General features: G+C 48.3%; 1 protein-coding gene across 2 annotated transcripts; it reads right to left on the bottom strand.

Moving 5' to 3' along the window:
- Nucleotides 1–896: 896 nt before the first annotated feature.
- On the bottom strand, nt 897–15028 carry ELMOD3 (ELMO domain containing 3). Of its 2 annotated transcripts, XM_006268743.4 has the most exons (11): nt 14923–15028; nt 14027–14104; nt 12918–12987; nt 11775–11837; nt 11274–11365; nt 10832–10955; nt 9471–9593; nt 7050–7180; nt 5843–5919; nt 4575–4702; nt 897–3611 (listed from the first exon to the last, which is right to left on the bottom strand). In XM_006268743.4, the coding sequence occupies exons 1-11, from the start codon at nt 15004–15006 to the stop codon at nt 3382–3384; spliced, it is 1200 nt and encodes a 399-aa protein (XP_006268805.3). In that variant the 5' UTR covers nt 15007–15028; the 3' UTR covers nt 897–3381. The 2 variants fall into 2 exon arrangements, with proteins under 2 accessions (XP_006268805.3, XP_059586537.1); XM_059730554.1 differs by lacking the exon at nt 14027–14104 and having other exon boundaries at nt 14923–15021.
- Nucleotides 15029–15511: the final 483 nt, after the last annotated feature.

Below are 15511 nucleotides of genomic sequence, written 5' to 3'. Positions count from 1 at the left end.
AGGACTCAGAGGGGCTGTTCAGCATTTGATGACAGAACTGGTCCATTACAGTTAGCACGCAAGGGATTTTGCTGGTGGTTCTAACAAGTTTCTCTGTGCACATCTGTTCAGCCAGCAGACACACCCCGATCCTGGTCAATAAATCCTGGAAATGCTGGCCTCTTACAAAAGAAGCACCTCAACACAGAGGTTCTGAAACCATCAGCACACTGTCCCAGGTAAGCATCACATTCATCACCTGCTTTCAGTCACCTGGGGATCTACTTCCTCCTCCCGCCACCCAGGCTTTATTCATAGGGCAAAGGAAGCTGGGGGATGACGACAACTTGAGGATCTGAGCCAACACTGAGCTTTACTTGAAAATGCTGCTTGAATTCAGTTTTGCATTCTAAGGCACAAATATATGGCAGGAATGTTTTTTTCACCAAAGTCTATATAATAGGTCCTCAACACTGACCCATTACTGATGTTTAAATAATGGCCATGCACTTCTGTATTTGCCAATAAAATACCTATAGGAGCCTTTCTCCAGGCCTGGCTGAGAGGACTAATCTATAAAGCAAGTAAGTGTCCTCTGGAATCTGTCCCCAGTGAGACTCAGACTCCAGGGAAGGGGGTGTTGCTTTGTGATTTCCAATTTAAAATAATGATTAAAATATTAGTACCAAAAAAATCTTTTCACCGTTAATTACCAGGGCCATTTCCTCCTACAAGAGGGACAGTCTTTGGTGGGTAAAAAGCCACACCTGCACATTCAAGGCTACAGCCTCCTCCAACTTTGTATTTCAGTTATCTCACTACCAGCCCGGAGAGGACAACTCTGTTCGTGCTGCATATGCACAGCTGCATGCAAAGGAATGCCAAGTCTGCCTTCAGTGAGCACAGAGGCAAGGAAATGAGATTCCAAGGTTTTATTGTAAAGTGCCTGTGTGGCAGCAGCTGGGGTACAGACGCATATGGTTACAATGTAGTGGTACAAGGTTCCCACTCTCCGCTACCTTCTACATTTATGGGTCACTGCAGCACATACAGCAAAGGGCAACGCTCTCGGTTACAAGGAAAAGACTCCTGCTGGACAAAGCCCCAGCTGGGGACCATGTCTCCAACACACAGACACATACTTCACTGCTACCAAGCAGAAGGTGAAAGCAAACTCCTACCACCCAGAGCTTACATCTCTGTAGGAAAACATGCCCTGCTGGTGGGTAGGTGAAAGCGTCTGCCCTTTTAAAATGTACTGCAAAACACATTCGTTAAACTAAGCTGCTCACACCCCCTTGTCATGATCTTTAAGGCTATACAGGAATGCAGTATCTCCCCTCCTCTGGAATTCCTGCCGTGGATGGAATATTTTCTCTACTAGGCCAAAGGGTACATCAACACCAACTGCTCATGGTTGAGCTACAGCTGCTTTGCTTTGCTCCCTGTGTACATATGGCTACCTGCACCCAGCCCCTGTACTCTTACAGTACTTACATGTACTACTATCTGTAGTACATGCAACTCTTACAAAGACATTCTGGGTTCACCAATTCCGCTGGGCAGCTATTCCACTGGTTATTTGTTATCCATTTAACCCTCTCCACTAGACTTAACCTGCTGCTGTGACCCTGCACCTTATTTTCAGAGTAAGACTCCACCTCCCTGAAACTAGATCTTTCAACTAAAAAGCCTTCTGCCATCAGAATTCTTCCTCCCGCAGGGAACTTTAAGACCACCAATAAATCAAAGCCACCCACTCCTGTGTGACCTCAAGCAAGTCATTAGAGGCCACTTCTTAATAGGTACTAAGGCACCTAAGACTGTATATAGAATTCTCAAGAGGAGTTGAACATCCAAATCCCATCCTTAATGGCTAGTAACAGCTTAGGTAAAATGCCAAGTATTGCATAGCCTGTGATAGAAATACCAAGAGCTAGCAACATCAGGGGCGCTGATTTTTGGGAGGAGAACAAGCTTACAGCTGAAAGCTACCAGTTTCTCTCTTCTGCATCAATAATTCAACAATATTTGAACAGGAATTTGCTGAAGCCTCCTACAATAAAAACCTCAGCTGCCTTTGAGCTCAGAACCAGCCAGGAAAAATTCAGACTCACTGGAAAATTGCAAGGATTTGTGAGCATGACAATAGGGGAAAACCCCTTGCAGCCAGATACCTAGTGTTAATGATGATGCCTGTGTCTCAGTCTCTCACTCCTCCCCTCCAGAACACTGGTGAACTGCCCTAAGCAAGCTGTGCAGGCCTACTTTCCCACTCTAGAGTTGGAGATGGATGCATTTATAAGCCAGGAGTGATGCTGTTCTCTTAATGCTCCTGGAGGCTGTACTGCAGATGGGCCTTTTACCTGTGTAGAGTATCAACAGCATTTCTCTATCACTTTAAACTTTATGAAGGCTCTGGCTAAAGAAACCTGTAGGGAGGCACTGAATGAGAAGAGGGGGTTTATGAATGGCAGTACCCCTAGCAAAAAGCCCAGGCACCCTGAATTTTTCAACTATCACATTTAGCTGCATGCTGTAAAAGGAGAACCTATCACTGTGATGTACAATACAGATCCTACAGTCTAGTGGTTCAGACACTAGACTTGAACTAAGGACATGGGTTCAATGCCTTGCCACAGACCTCCTGCATGATCCAGAACAAGTCACTTCAGCTCTGTGAGACCTGTTCCCCACCTTTCAAATGGAAATATTAGCATTGTCCTACTGACAATGGGGTTGAAGGTATAGCCACCTCCAAGACGGTGAGGTACTTAGTTGCTCTGGTAATGGGGACCACAGGCATATCTAGGATAACAAGATGGACCCCAATTCCAGCCCACAGCTAGTGGTTAATGCTACACAAGCAAGGAGTCAACTCCTTAGCACGTGTCTCCATGTGGAGAACCTGGCCCTGCGAATTTCAATGACTGGAATAAACCCAAACTTTTCACCAGTTTACCATCTACTTTAGCATAACAGGACTCATCTCCCTCAGGGCTTGGCAGTAAATGACTCTTAACAAACCAAAGCCCTTGGGTCTTGGGGCAAGCTGCTTATTTTCAGCATGCGTAAGGCCTTCCCATTCAACCCACACTTCAGTAGAGATAGGGCCAAAGCCTGTCGCTGTCAGAGCCATTTGTTCCCCCCCTTCGCTGTGTTTACAGTAAAGCAGGTGCCCCAAGGTTTTGCTCTACCAACTTCACTACATTTGATCTTGCCGCTCTGACTCTGCGAGAAGCACTGCTCTGGGTTTATTCTAGACCCACCTCTTATGCCACAGCCCTTCAGAGGCTCCTATAAGCAGACTGGCTGGCTTACTGGCCTCTGACAAAGCAGGCTGACAGGCATGTCTACCAGTGCCTTACTAAGACCTTCCCAGTTATCAGAGACTCCTTGCTTTCAGATCAGCCGGGCTTCTCCTTCCATCTCAACATGCAGGTCGCACACACCAGTGAAATTTAGTTCTTTGTTGCTGCTGCCAGCAGAGTAATGGGTGAGTCTGTGTGTGCTGGAGGAAGCGGAAAAGTGCTGGAAACCATCTTCCATTATTGACTCAGTGTTTCCGCTCATGTAGGCTTCCAAATACTTCAGGAGCTGCCTTGGCTTCTTTTTGGCAAATGCCTCCAGTTCTGGAAAGAGATGTGGGGAAAATAATAAGAGATCTGACAATAGGGTTGGAGGAATACTGTCTCCAGTCTCCTAAGTGTGTGGTTCTCTTGCAGGCCAGGACCCCAGAGCACCAGGTAATGGAGGGTACGGAACATGCAGCTAAAAACCATGGAAGAGTGTCTTTGAACAAATCATTTCCCTGTTGTCCCAGCTTGGGGCATCACCCACCTGACCATAGATATGAAAAAGCCCCAGTACCAGGGTGCAAATTATGTGGAAGCTTGGGGAGGCTGAGCACCCCCCGCCATAAAGAGACGAGAGCCCCCCTGTAAGATTTGAAAAACATAACCTGGGGCGGCTCTGATTTTATTAGGGAACTGCGATGGGCAGCCCAATTTTTTTTGCAGACCCCCCGCAAGGGTCAAAGTGTAATTCAAATCCTGCCCAGTACTAAATGATAGAGTGCAGGGGGTGCCACTGGGTGGGGATGGGGAGATCTATTTGTGATGATTTGTGCCCCACTTCTTCAACAATATGTGCTAGCTCCTCACAAACCTATACAGCACTCTGTTTCTCCCATGGCTTTTATTTTGTTCGTTTTCAGAAATACCCCTGCTAGGCCTCAAGCATAGGGTTTATAGATAAAAAACAGTATGGATAGCTATATATAAGAGCCACCACTAGGAACAAAATCTGTAATCACATACAGACCCTGTTGGAATTGAACTTTACAAAATGAATGAAGTCAAACCCTGAAAGTAATACTACCTTCTCAATTTACCCCTTACCCTGTGCACACACATTATGATACAAATTTATTACATGACCAGTGGTAGCTTAAGGACGTTCTCCCCTCTACATCTGATCTAGGTTGGACACTGGAAACCAGTCTTATCAATGGCATAGAGCATAAGAAGTGTTTGTCTTCTAGACACTCATGCTATCATCCCTTAGAACAGGAGAAAAGATGGAATTAAATGTACCTTTTAGGACAAAGCCAGAGTCAGAAATGGTTTTGTGCTGGGTTTTCCAGGTGTAGTAGAGGTGCAGGAACATGGCCACATATAAATCGTTCAGCACAGCGATGACCTGATGCCTACGGTTGCACTCCCTGCAAGGGACAAAGACAGGGGTGCTTAGGCCCACCTCTGCTTCTCCTCTGAGCCCAGCAGAACTGGGAACAGAGGGGCAGACACTACAGAAACACTCAAAGATATGCATCTCAGTCAGCTCTCGAGATTCTTGCAGTCCTGGGAAAACACAGAGTTTACAGAGGAAGCAGCTTTTCCTTTTGTATTACAATGGTACTGTGATAAGGCTGGTCATTAAGGCAGATTTGTACTTTTCTGCTAGAACCCCCCGCATGTCTAGAATAGCCTTGCCAAGTGGTAACCTTTGCTGAAGATATTATTCCAAGCTCAAACTCCCCCGCAGGCTAATTTCCTGTTTTTCAAAAACCTAATTCAAACACATTTAGCAACACAGGAGCCATTTGACTGGATCAGACCCACAGTTTGCCCACTCCAGCACCCTGGCTCTGACAATGACCCCCACCAGCTTGTTCAAAGGAAGGCACAGAGAGTAAGCTGCCCTCATGTTAAGTCTCACCCTGATCTCTAGGCAGAGACTAGTTTCAGACCCAAAGCAGGAAGCATCATCTTCTTTCCAAAATGCCTTTTGTTGACATTAATGACTGACCAGTGGGGATTACAGCCACTACTGCACAGGTTTACTCACTGACCTGTCCACAGGGACACCCAGCTAAGCCGATATGATTGAGAACCCAGTAAGGTGCCTGAGTATTTCAACCACTTTCCTCCAAAACACATTTACAACTGAACTTCATCTGCCCTCACACTGCCTTTACTGGACATGTATTTAAAGTCCCGCTGAAGCTCCTTACAGCTTCTCCAGAGTTGACAATGACCAATCTCAGTAACAATACCAAGGCATAGATATGAGTGCTGCAGGGCCTCAAGCATCCCAAACATCAGCCATGCCAGGCTCAGGGGAACACTCATTTCCAGCTTGCAGTCCTGAGCCAATACGCAGCCTGTGAGAGCCAGAGACACTGTCCCTTAAGCCCTATAGGAACAGTTGAGTCAAGCATGATTCTCTGGGATCATATTCCAGAGCTGTCTACACTACAAACAGTAACACGTTGAGACCATTCTGTATGTGGGTTCCTCAGCATGGTTTATTTAGTGTAGACAGGCCAGCACAGAAGCTGCACACAGTTCAGTAGACTCACCTGGACAGACGCTCTTCCCTCAGGACCTGGATCACAATGCGAGTGATATTCACAGACATGACACAGAATGGGAAATTCTGTGAAAAGAAGAGCACTTGATCAGTTCTTAAGAATAAAGCCCATCTTCCCCTTAGCACTTTGGAAGTGCCCGTCCTCCGGTCTCATCATAATCACAGACAGGCCCAATGCCAGAAGCCTAGATAATGTACATTCTTGGGAGCATGAATTGCATTTTACTTAGTGTTTGTACAGCACCCCACACAACAGAGTTATGGGTCTCTGACTGGAGCTTCTAGGCCCTACTGCAGTACAAGCACTATGATGAATAAGACTCTCATCAATCTACCATCATGGCCATGCTCAAATAGCCCTTACCCCATTTAGTTGCAGAACTTGAATCCCCTACAACTAAATGCGAGGTTGGCTGCACTCATTCTCATCATCCCATCCAGGCATTGCCCCATTCAATGCAGAGGACAGAGGTTAGCTAGTGCCAACCAATCACACTTGGGCCAGCCCCTTTAATCAGATCAAGTTGTCAATTTGTGAAATTCAGCCCCTATGGAGACTGTGTATTGCTGTGCTGGGACTGCGTATGAGCTGTGCTGGTGGAAGCTCTACTCCCAGGCAGGATCACCCACACTGGACTGCTTAGAAAGCAGAGGGCAGACAAAAACCGAGCTTCCCAAATACCTTCAGATTTGCGTGATGGGTGAGGGACTGGTCATCTCAATCAGTCAAGGAACACTCTTGTCCCCAAAATGTTGGAAAGATCCTGCTTGTGTCATTTCCATAACAGAGCTAGTAATCTAGATCTGGGGCTTGGTCCTAGCATTTGCTTTGGGCCTGTATCGAATCCCTTGCCCCAAAAGAGCAAGTAACCATGGATGTAAAATGGCTGGTGGCTTACATGAAGCACTGGGAAAGCTTTGTAGGCAAGAATTATCTGACTGCTGGGACAAGTCACCAAAGGAGACTGTGGAATGATCACCAACAGATTTAGCAGGAGCCTACTCTGGGCCCTGAATATCAGGGATGGTCAAATAACGTATTGTCATTGTGAGAAACTGAATGCAGCAGAGAATCAGACCTCTAAATACCTTTCCTATCAGCCAAAGTAAAGTAGAGTTGTGTGTGATTCTTACCCTTCCCTGAGGCTTATAACAATTAAATAAATACCCGCCCAGAGGTAAAGGAAGGGACATGCCTGCATACTGTGTTGAGACAGCTTGAAAATGTCTTGAGCAAGCAAGAATGTCTGAGGGTCCATTACAAAGTACAAGACTTGCATCAAGCTGAGCATGCCTGTCCCACGCAGGTCTGTCCCAGGATCCAGACCTTGAGAAAAAAGTCAGACAGGCAGTGAGCTGAAAAACTGCACAAATATGGCTTGAGGCTCTCTGAGCACAGCCCTTGCTCACAGCAGGCCTGTTTCTGGGACCTGTGTAAATTCTGACAACTCCCTACCCTTCCCTTTCATTAAGGAAATTTTCCCAGCCCTGGCAAAAAGAACCTATTGGAACTTGCTTTGGGAGGAGGAGGAAATGGGGCACAGAGGAGGAAATGGGGAACAGAGCCCTGCCTCATTAGGGGGTGCCAGCTCTGATCCAGCCCCTACTGAAAAAAGAACTTATACATTGGAACTTGCTTGAATTTGCAGCCACCTTGCAACAATAGCTCCATTGTGAGCAACCTCACAGAATTTGCATTTTTCCTACAGACCACTGAATTCAGCATTTCTGCCATGGAATTCACCATTCAGTTGTGACTGGGCACCCAACATGCTGTGTTATTTCTCTGCCCTGCCAGGACCTGCCTGCCACAGTTTCTTGCTTTCTAGTTTCCCTGCCCCATAGGGCAGCAAACTGGCTTCCAGCATACCATTCTTCTGTAGCCGGACAGCAAAGTGGTCATGACTATCCTCCTTTTAATCTGTCTCCTACTCCTGCAGCCTGGCTTTCCCCTCCAGTGGGCTTGGGCCCAAGCCTGTGCCAGGATGCTCATCAGTCACTGTACTGTTTCAAGAGTTTATAGCGACTATCAGAGAATTACGGGAAATGCACGCAGCCACTACAAGGAGGGAGACCAAACAGGTGATTCTAAATTGGTGCCTTTGTGTGACTTTGTTTCTACCATGACTAAAAGGCAGATAGATTTTACTGTTTAAAGGGAATGTCCTAGGTTTCTTTAATGCTTGATTATTATATTACAAATTCCTCTCTTCTTACCTATTTTCCCTGGTAGATTCTGGACAACCAGAGACCAAACACTGATTTTTTTACAAAAGAACCCACTGAACTCTTCAAAGGAATTCAATGACTTTACAGAACCAAAAAACTTTTCATTAACTGGCACTGCTGTAACCCTGAGGAATTCAAGCAGCCTACAGAAAGCCTGTGTTATTTGCACTGATCCTGTACAACAATGTAATTACATTGGGATCCAGGTCAGATATTGTACTGCTATGCTGGGGCAGCACACACAGCAGGTAGCTATTCCTGCTCCTTACATCAGGGGAGCAAACAGCCTGTTTACTTTAAGCAAATGTCTACCCTGGAATGAAAGTGAACAAGTGACACCTATTCCAGTATAACTTACATCAACAGAGTCTTGCGTTTTAGTATTGTGCACAAGATGAGCTAGCAGAAGACTACCAGGGAGCATCTCTAGCCTCTCTATTCCCCAAAATGTGCACATTTTTAAAAATACTGTAAAAGTGCCTTGTCCCCAAAACCAGCAAAGCAGACAAGGTCAAAGGAAACCAACTAGCTAGTCAGATATCAAGGAATTCATCTCTGACACTGAGAACTGATCTGTTTGCAGTCACTGCATCCAGCAGAACTACAACACGTGAATTAGCTGCAGACGCAGCATTGATTGGCAAGTTCCTTCTGAAGTCACTCAAGAGTTCCCAGAGTTACTGACCCAAGCTTGTCACTCGCCCACCAATTACAGACTGCCATCATTAACAGCTTCATTAAAGCTTAACTTCTTCAAAAACAGCCGGTGCCCAGAATTTCAATGAGTCTGAAATCCTGAGAAGTCTGTTGTTCCATTGTTCAAATCATTTGTGACACAGAAAGAATGAACAGAGAAGCTACGTTTTAAAGGGCCAGGCTTTTGATTAAGCAAAATCTATAAACTGATAAAAACAGATTCAATTAAAAATTCCTTCATAGGCAAGTTCTGTAAATTTGAGGGGAATACACTGCATTCTCCTGACAGGAAAAAAAAAGGAAGCTAAATCCGTGCTTTTAACACCCTGATTGGAACACGGCCATAGTCTCACTTCCAAACATAATAATAAACACTAAGAACACACTAACAAACAGCAATGGCAGACCAAGAACAGCTGCTTCATCAGCTCTGCCAGTGGCAGCTTGTTGCACCAGTCATCAGAGGGAGATTAGTAGCTACATGCCAGTGGTAACAACATCAACTGGCATGTCAGCACCTGGCACTCCAGCTGCTGCACTGGTGACAACTGGTCCAGTGCCTGGTGACAGCTGCATAGTGAAAGAATTGCATCCAAAACCCTTTGACTTAGTGCTGCCTGGGGTATAGATGAGACCTTCCTTCAGAGCTCTGTACCAAAGGCCCCCAAACTCATCTCTCTACTACCCCGTACCCTGAAAGCCGAGCTCCTCCCAGTGGGCTCCATAGCGTGGACAACCAAATCTGGAGCCTGTCAGCTTCTTGTAGATAGTTTGCAGGATCCTCATATGCACCTTCTCATTATTATCCAAGCCACCTGCAGAGAAAACATCCATCATCTGTCTGCAACATTCAACATCCCCCTTCTCTAATGAACCACAGTGGAAACTTGACAAAAAATTGAGGGTTAAATAGATGAAGCCAGATTCCAACTAGAAACAAAACCCAACCACAGTCACAAACTGCATGTTTCAGCCTGTACTGATGCTTACTGGAAAAAGTGTCACAGGTGAAAATGTCCCAGACACATAAAGGCTTTCACTTGAACAAACCCAGCTGTCAGAGAGATGAAGGGATGAAACAAAAGGAAAGGCTTTTCCCCATAATGCAAGATCTACCTGTGGAACTCACTGGCAGGCTTCACAAAGAGAATGGGACCTTTTTAGGATAACAGGAGTATCCAGTCCAAGCAGAAAGGATTAGAGGAAGCTGCTAGATTTAAAAAAGAGGAACTTCCAGCCTCCAGGGCAGAAGCTAACTTCAAATCAGATGGGGTTTGAGACACTCCCTGTATGCAGTTTAACTACCTACAGCAGGATGTCTTGCTCCTTTCCATGAAGCAGCTGACACAGGCCACTGATGAAGAGGAGATACTGCTGCAACTGCTGTGGCAATGTTTGTGATTCTGGGACAATAGATAATTATATGATGCAAGTGGCAGGACAGAGCAAAGCACCGAACCCAAGTCTCCAAAGTCTCAGGCTGGCATCTTATCCCCTGGACTGTCCTTCTCCGATTTATTGCATCAGCTGCAAAACACCCAGCTCTGTAGCCCCTGAAAAGCCTGACAAGATCTTCTCAAGAGCTTGATATATCTAAGACATAAATATATGTCTATATACCTATTCATCCAACGTCCAAATTCTAACGCTTTCAGAGAAGGTGTTACTGACTCAGGGACTAGCCAATGTCAGGTTTGCTGCACAGGAAAGAAGCTCATGTGGGAATGGGGAAACAGGGGACACAAGCAGTTGCCAACAAGGAAGAAAGCACATGCAACAAGATACCCAGGCCAGAGCGTATGTGAGGGCACAATGCTCCAGGATATCAGGTAAGGGGGAGGGAGATGGTGGGAATCATCATGTAGCGATTCACAGAATCATACAAAATTAGGATAGGAAAGACCTCAGGAGGTCATATCTAGTCCAACCACCTGCTCAAAGTAGGACCAACCCCAACTTTATCCCAGCCAAGGCTTTGTCTAACCAGGTCTTAAAAACCTCCAAGGATGGAGAAGCATTTGGGCAGAGCCTTTCCCTGGCAAGAAGTACTCACACTGGGCAATTGCAAAAGCCAAGTCCCGCTCAGCTTGCAGCTGCTGATGGAGGCGTGGTGGGCCAAAGAAGAAGTGGACCACAGCAGACAGCCCTCGCCTTTGCAGTGTTGGCTGGATTCTTTTCTGAGGAGAGAACAACACATAGAAAAGGGAATCAGGAGGGAAACAAGCAGCGCAGCCTCCCTTGGCCTCATCTGGAAGAAAAACATATTAGCAAATCCTGTACATACAAATAAACAGGAGAATAGGAGGGCAGACGGGTCTGGGAGGACTAATTGGATGGGGAAGAAGCTGAGGTAAAATGTGACAGGACTCTCTTAGACAGCCTGAGTTTCAGCCTCAGTCACTTCATATCTCTGTGCCTTAATAAAACACTCCCTGAGCTTTCCTGGGGCTCAGAGATAGGGACACAGAGGTAAATGTCAGCTGCACCCTCCATACCCGGCACTCAGTGAGGTCGGCCGTCTGGAAGTACTGCAGCGCTTCGTTGAAGGAGATCAGGGTGACAGGACTTGCTGAATTGTCCACCGTCCCTGCAGACAGGAAGAGAGGACAGGTTAGTCTGGGAATGGAGTCCCCAAGGTGCTGCTCCTGTTCTGGTGAAAGGCCTGTTCTGAAGTAATGATAGATGCACACTCCAAGCCCAAGCCAAACCAGTGACTCAGGGTACAGGCGTGCCTTCAAGCACGTCTCTTCAATCTCCTTATACGCTTGTTGATACCAGAGGATAGCCGAGACTTCACTCTAGAGGGGTCTGTGTGTGGTGAACACAGGCCACCCTGCTGTTTCCTCCCCGAGCTCAATCACTTCTGTCTCCTCCCCTGTTCTATCCCCTTCACCCACACATCCCAGTCTCCTTACCCAGCTGGCAGCAGCCTCTGAGGTCCCAGTGTGAGACTTACTCCCCTCGTATTGTGTGACAGTTATTGTACTTATCCATACCTGACTGGATAGCTTCCAAAGCCTCCCATTCTTCCTGGGCCCGCAGCACCTCTTCGCTAGGGTCTGGTTAGAAGGAGACACCAACGCAGTTAGTTACAGCAAGAAACCTAAGGCTACATGACTGTCTTGTTTCCTTACCTGCTTGCAAAGCATGCAGGTAAACACCACTCCAGCTCCCATGACCTCTGGGGACCCCATTTCCCTCTCCATTCCATCTACTCTTTTGTTAGACATCCCGAGGTAATGCTGAGCAACAGGAACTTCCTCGATGATCTCCCTTCCTGCCTCCTGCCCTGACTATGGGGTGTCAGGTCTAGACTGGAGCAAACCTAACTGTTTTGATACAGCAGATACCAACAGATACTAGGGGGCTCTGGGATGAGGTCTTTCTAAGGTGGGAGGCTGTGGGTAAAATCCACTCCCCATCACATGGTTGCATGTGAGCCCATAGTGCAAGACACCTGCAAGGCAGCCAAAGGTGGAAGGGTCCTGACCCCACCACACACCTGAGGAGTGATCACACTACATCCACACTCCCCAGGGGCCTAGCTGCTCTGCTCATCCACTGAGGCCAGTGCCTCACAGACATACTAGGCCCACGGATGATAAACACAGTCAGCAGGGAGCATTCCTCAGAGCCTTTCCAGGTGTTTGCCATCCACTCTGGATCACTGAAAAAGCAGCGCTCCAAGTACATGGACAAACACTCTGCTTGGATTTTGTAACTTGGGAGAGGCCTGGATTCATGGGAACTACAATAAGGACCCCACATCATACTCTACACAGATTCCTGAGATAGGCCTGCCACAGGCACAGCAGTCCAGCTGGGAAACAAACAGTCACAGAAGGGAGACGCTTGTTCAGTGAATACAGAGAGAGGCAGGACATTGCTGTGGTGATACAGAGCCACATCTGGCCCACATATCAGGGAAAGACTTTCTGGGCAGGTCGAAATACTTGGGTACAAATCACCAGGATCATGCCAATCAGATATGTCCCAGTGTAGAGAGAATCTGGTTGTGCCCATCAAGAGACTGTATTTACTTTGCAGACAGTGGGCTGTGACAATGATACAGCATGCAAGCCACGTGCGGCCTTGCACAACCAAAGGACACTAAAGGGGGGAGTTCAGCTAGAGTTTACCAGCTTCTGTAAGTCCACTGGCTTCTTCTGCCAGAGCCTGCAACAGCCCATTCTGTTTCAGCATCGAGATCTAAGCAGAGACACACAGACAGACAGGTGCAGTTAGGAAGGGCCATGCTGTTTATGCCTCCTCTTGGGCTGAATAACACCTCCCTATGCGAGGTCTCCCTGGGGCCACAACCACCTGCTCTCACCTTAGCATGCACTAGTTTTGTTACATCACCATCACCACTGAATCTGGCTGAAGCCTGAAGTCACACTACACGCGTGGGGGTGGTCAGGGAAATTAGAGGCACCCTCTGAGGGTTTTCTAGGGCTGTCACAGTGTGATGCTCTCTCCCTCTGTACCAGGCACCAGACTCTCAACAGTGTCTCCTGCCAACTACACAGCCTTCCTGGTTTACACTCCAAGTCAGAAAACCACAGCAAGTACCCAGCCCACCTGCTGCACATTTTCTGAGCAACCCTAGGCCAAACCTGCCTGGATTCACCCCCTGCAAGACAAGTAGTAAGGGGAGGGAATGAGTGAGCAAGTCATAGCGCTAAGGTCCCTGCCTCCCCCCCATGAGTAGAGATCTCAGGAAAGGAGGTGGGTTGCTTTCCACAGACAAGCTGGCAGGGGAATGGGAGACCTCATTATGATGGTGGAAAGAGAAGCGAGGCCATCCACAGGGATAGATACAGGAGGGCTGACACAACTACGTAAGCCTGATATCACACTGGGGCATATGACAGCAGGCTTGCTTTTTGTAACCATTACTGTTCCAGGGCTCAAAGCCAGCACCGCACTCAATTCCTGCTATGTGCGTTGGTAGTTAACCCCAGCAACGAACAACAGCTTCAGGGTGCTACCGTGGCTTGTCATGCAGCCGTAATCAAAACAACTGCACTTGTGACCACAGGTTCCAGCGTGTACACAATCTGCTCTATCTTGTAAACACATATGTAGAAAGCAGTTGTGCCAGACAACCCCTGGCATAATGCTCCAGAAAGGACTTCATATTCCCTATTCATTGCACAAACACTTTAGGCTGGTCTCCACATGACATTTAGATCCTAGCTCTGAGTTTCAGGCTATTGAAAAGCATGAAGGAGCCTGGGATACACACAGGTACGAATTTGACAGCTGGATGGAAAACATCTTGCTCTTCAGACTGCTCGATGTCTGGGGTGCACTGGTTCATGCCCTGCAGGAAACAAGGCAGCCACAGTCACAAGGGAACCCAGTCCATCGCCTCCCAAAGAGGCCTGAGCTGTCAGTGCTGCACGTGTGGCCCCACTGAAGGGTGCAGCTGGTGTGGGGCTCCTCACTCTTCACTTCAAGCACAGCACAGCCACAAACACACAGTGGGTTGTTTCTAAGGCAGGCTGGCTAAGCAGAAAGGCTTCGGGGGCTGCCCTGCTCCAGGACTTGGCTTTCTTTCGAGTCTACCTAATCTCCGTCTCCAGGCCTCTGGTTCCCAGTGCAATACACAGTACCAGGGCTCAGAGCTGGGCAGTATGCACCACGTCAGGGCATCCACGCAAGCTTGAACCACAATGGGGAGATGCCAGCCTCCCACCGGCAAAACCGAACATGCTCCCACGCGCCAGAGAGACAAAACCCCTGGGCCAAGTCTGGTGACAAACAAGGGAGTGGCCAGAGCCCTTTGGAAACTGGCTGCAAGCCCATTTTGGCAACGCGACAGCCGCCCAGACCAGGGATCGTGTCACACCCCAGGACCCGATGGAGCGGCAGGGATCAGGGCAGGGGGCACCTCTCTTGCAGGCTGCAGCCCAAGCCGGTTGGGGGGAGGGGGGGGGTTGAACCAGGCGAGTGCCCCTTACTCATCACCCCCCAGCAGGGCAATGCCAGGGAAGGACCCAGGAATCCCCAAGGCAGGGTGGTGTCAAGGCCCTCCTCCACCTCCACCCCTACCCCAGCCCCCAAATCCGGCCACTCCCACCCCCAGGCTCCCCTGCCCCTGGATCCACGCGCACCCTCCCCACCCACACTCCTCCTGACCTTTGACCCCCCCCGGAAATCCAAGAGCCGAGGGGTTACCGCCCTTGCACTCCAACCTGCGCTCCCTCCCCGTGCAGAGCGCATGCGCGCCGCCTACCGGGAGCTGTAGTTCCAGCCCCAACCCCCGCGCCTACATCTCCCAGGAGCCACCGCGGCTATGGAAAGCGAGGGCGGACAATCCGCAGTGAACGCGAGAGATTCGCCCCTCTCCCAAGGAGGAGGGGACGGCGCAGAGAGTTTTGCTTGTTGTCCCTCATCCCCCCTGCCCTGCTTTTGCCCCTCACTCCTGACCCACAGTACCCCGCATCCTGCCAGGGTGTGCAGGGACCCCCCCTCCTCCAGACTCCAAACCTGCAGCCCCCCACACCTTCACAAATAACTCCCCCCCCACACACGCACACACACAAACACTCTTCAAAAATAGCATCTCATGATTTGCATTTCAAATCTCTTGAGTTTTAAGAGTTTGTTTCATGATTTTTGACACGATGGGGTTGGCAATACTGCATATCTCACCGCACATCAGAGCTGCCTTTGAAATAGCTAGCGCGGGTCCTGCTAACAGCGCGGCTACAGAGTTCAGCGTGAG

This window comes from Alligator mississippiensis, chromosome 7, assembly GCF_030867095.1.
Source record: "Alligator mississippiensis isolate rAllMis1 chromosome 7, rAllMis1, whole genome shotgun sequence".
Lineage (NCBI taxonomy): Eukaryota > Metazoa > Chordata > Crocodylia > Alligatoridae > Alligator > Alligator mississippiensis.
Note: the sequence above shows the minus strand (reverse complement) of the source record. Positions and strands in the feature narration are given on the sequence as shown.

What these genes read in the sequence shown, in the direction of transcription:
- ELMOD3 (XM_006268743.4), bottom strand. Translation starts at nt 15,006, where the DNA reads ATGCGCTCTGCACGGGGAGGGAGCGCAGGTTGGAGTGCAAGGGCGGTA. An exon ending in GGCTTTTGCAATTGCCCAGT is followed by an intron (nt 9,594 to 10,831) that starts GTGAGTACTTCT and finishes TTTTCTCTGCAG; the next exon opens with GTGGCTTGGATAATAATGAG. An exon ending in GGAGGAGCTCGGCTTTCAGG is followed by an intron (nt 7,181 to 9,470) that starts GTACGGGGTAGT and finishes TTTTTTCTCAAG; the next exon opens with GTCTGGATCCTGGGACAGAC.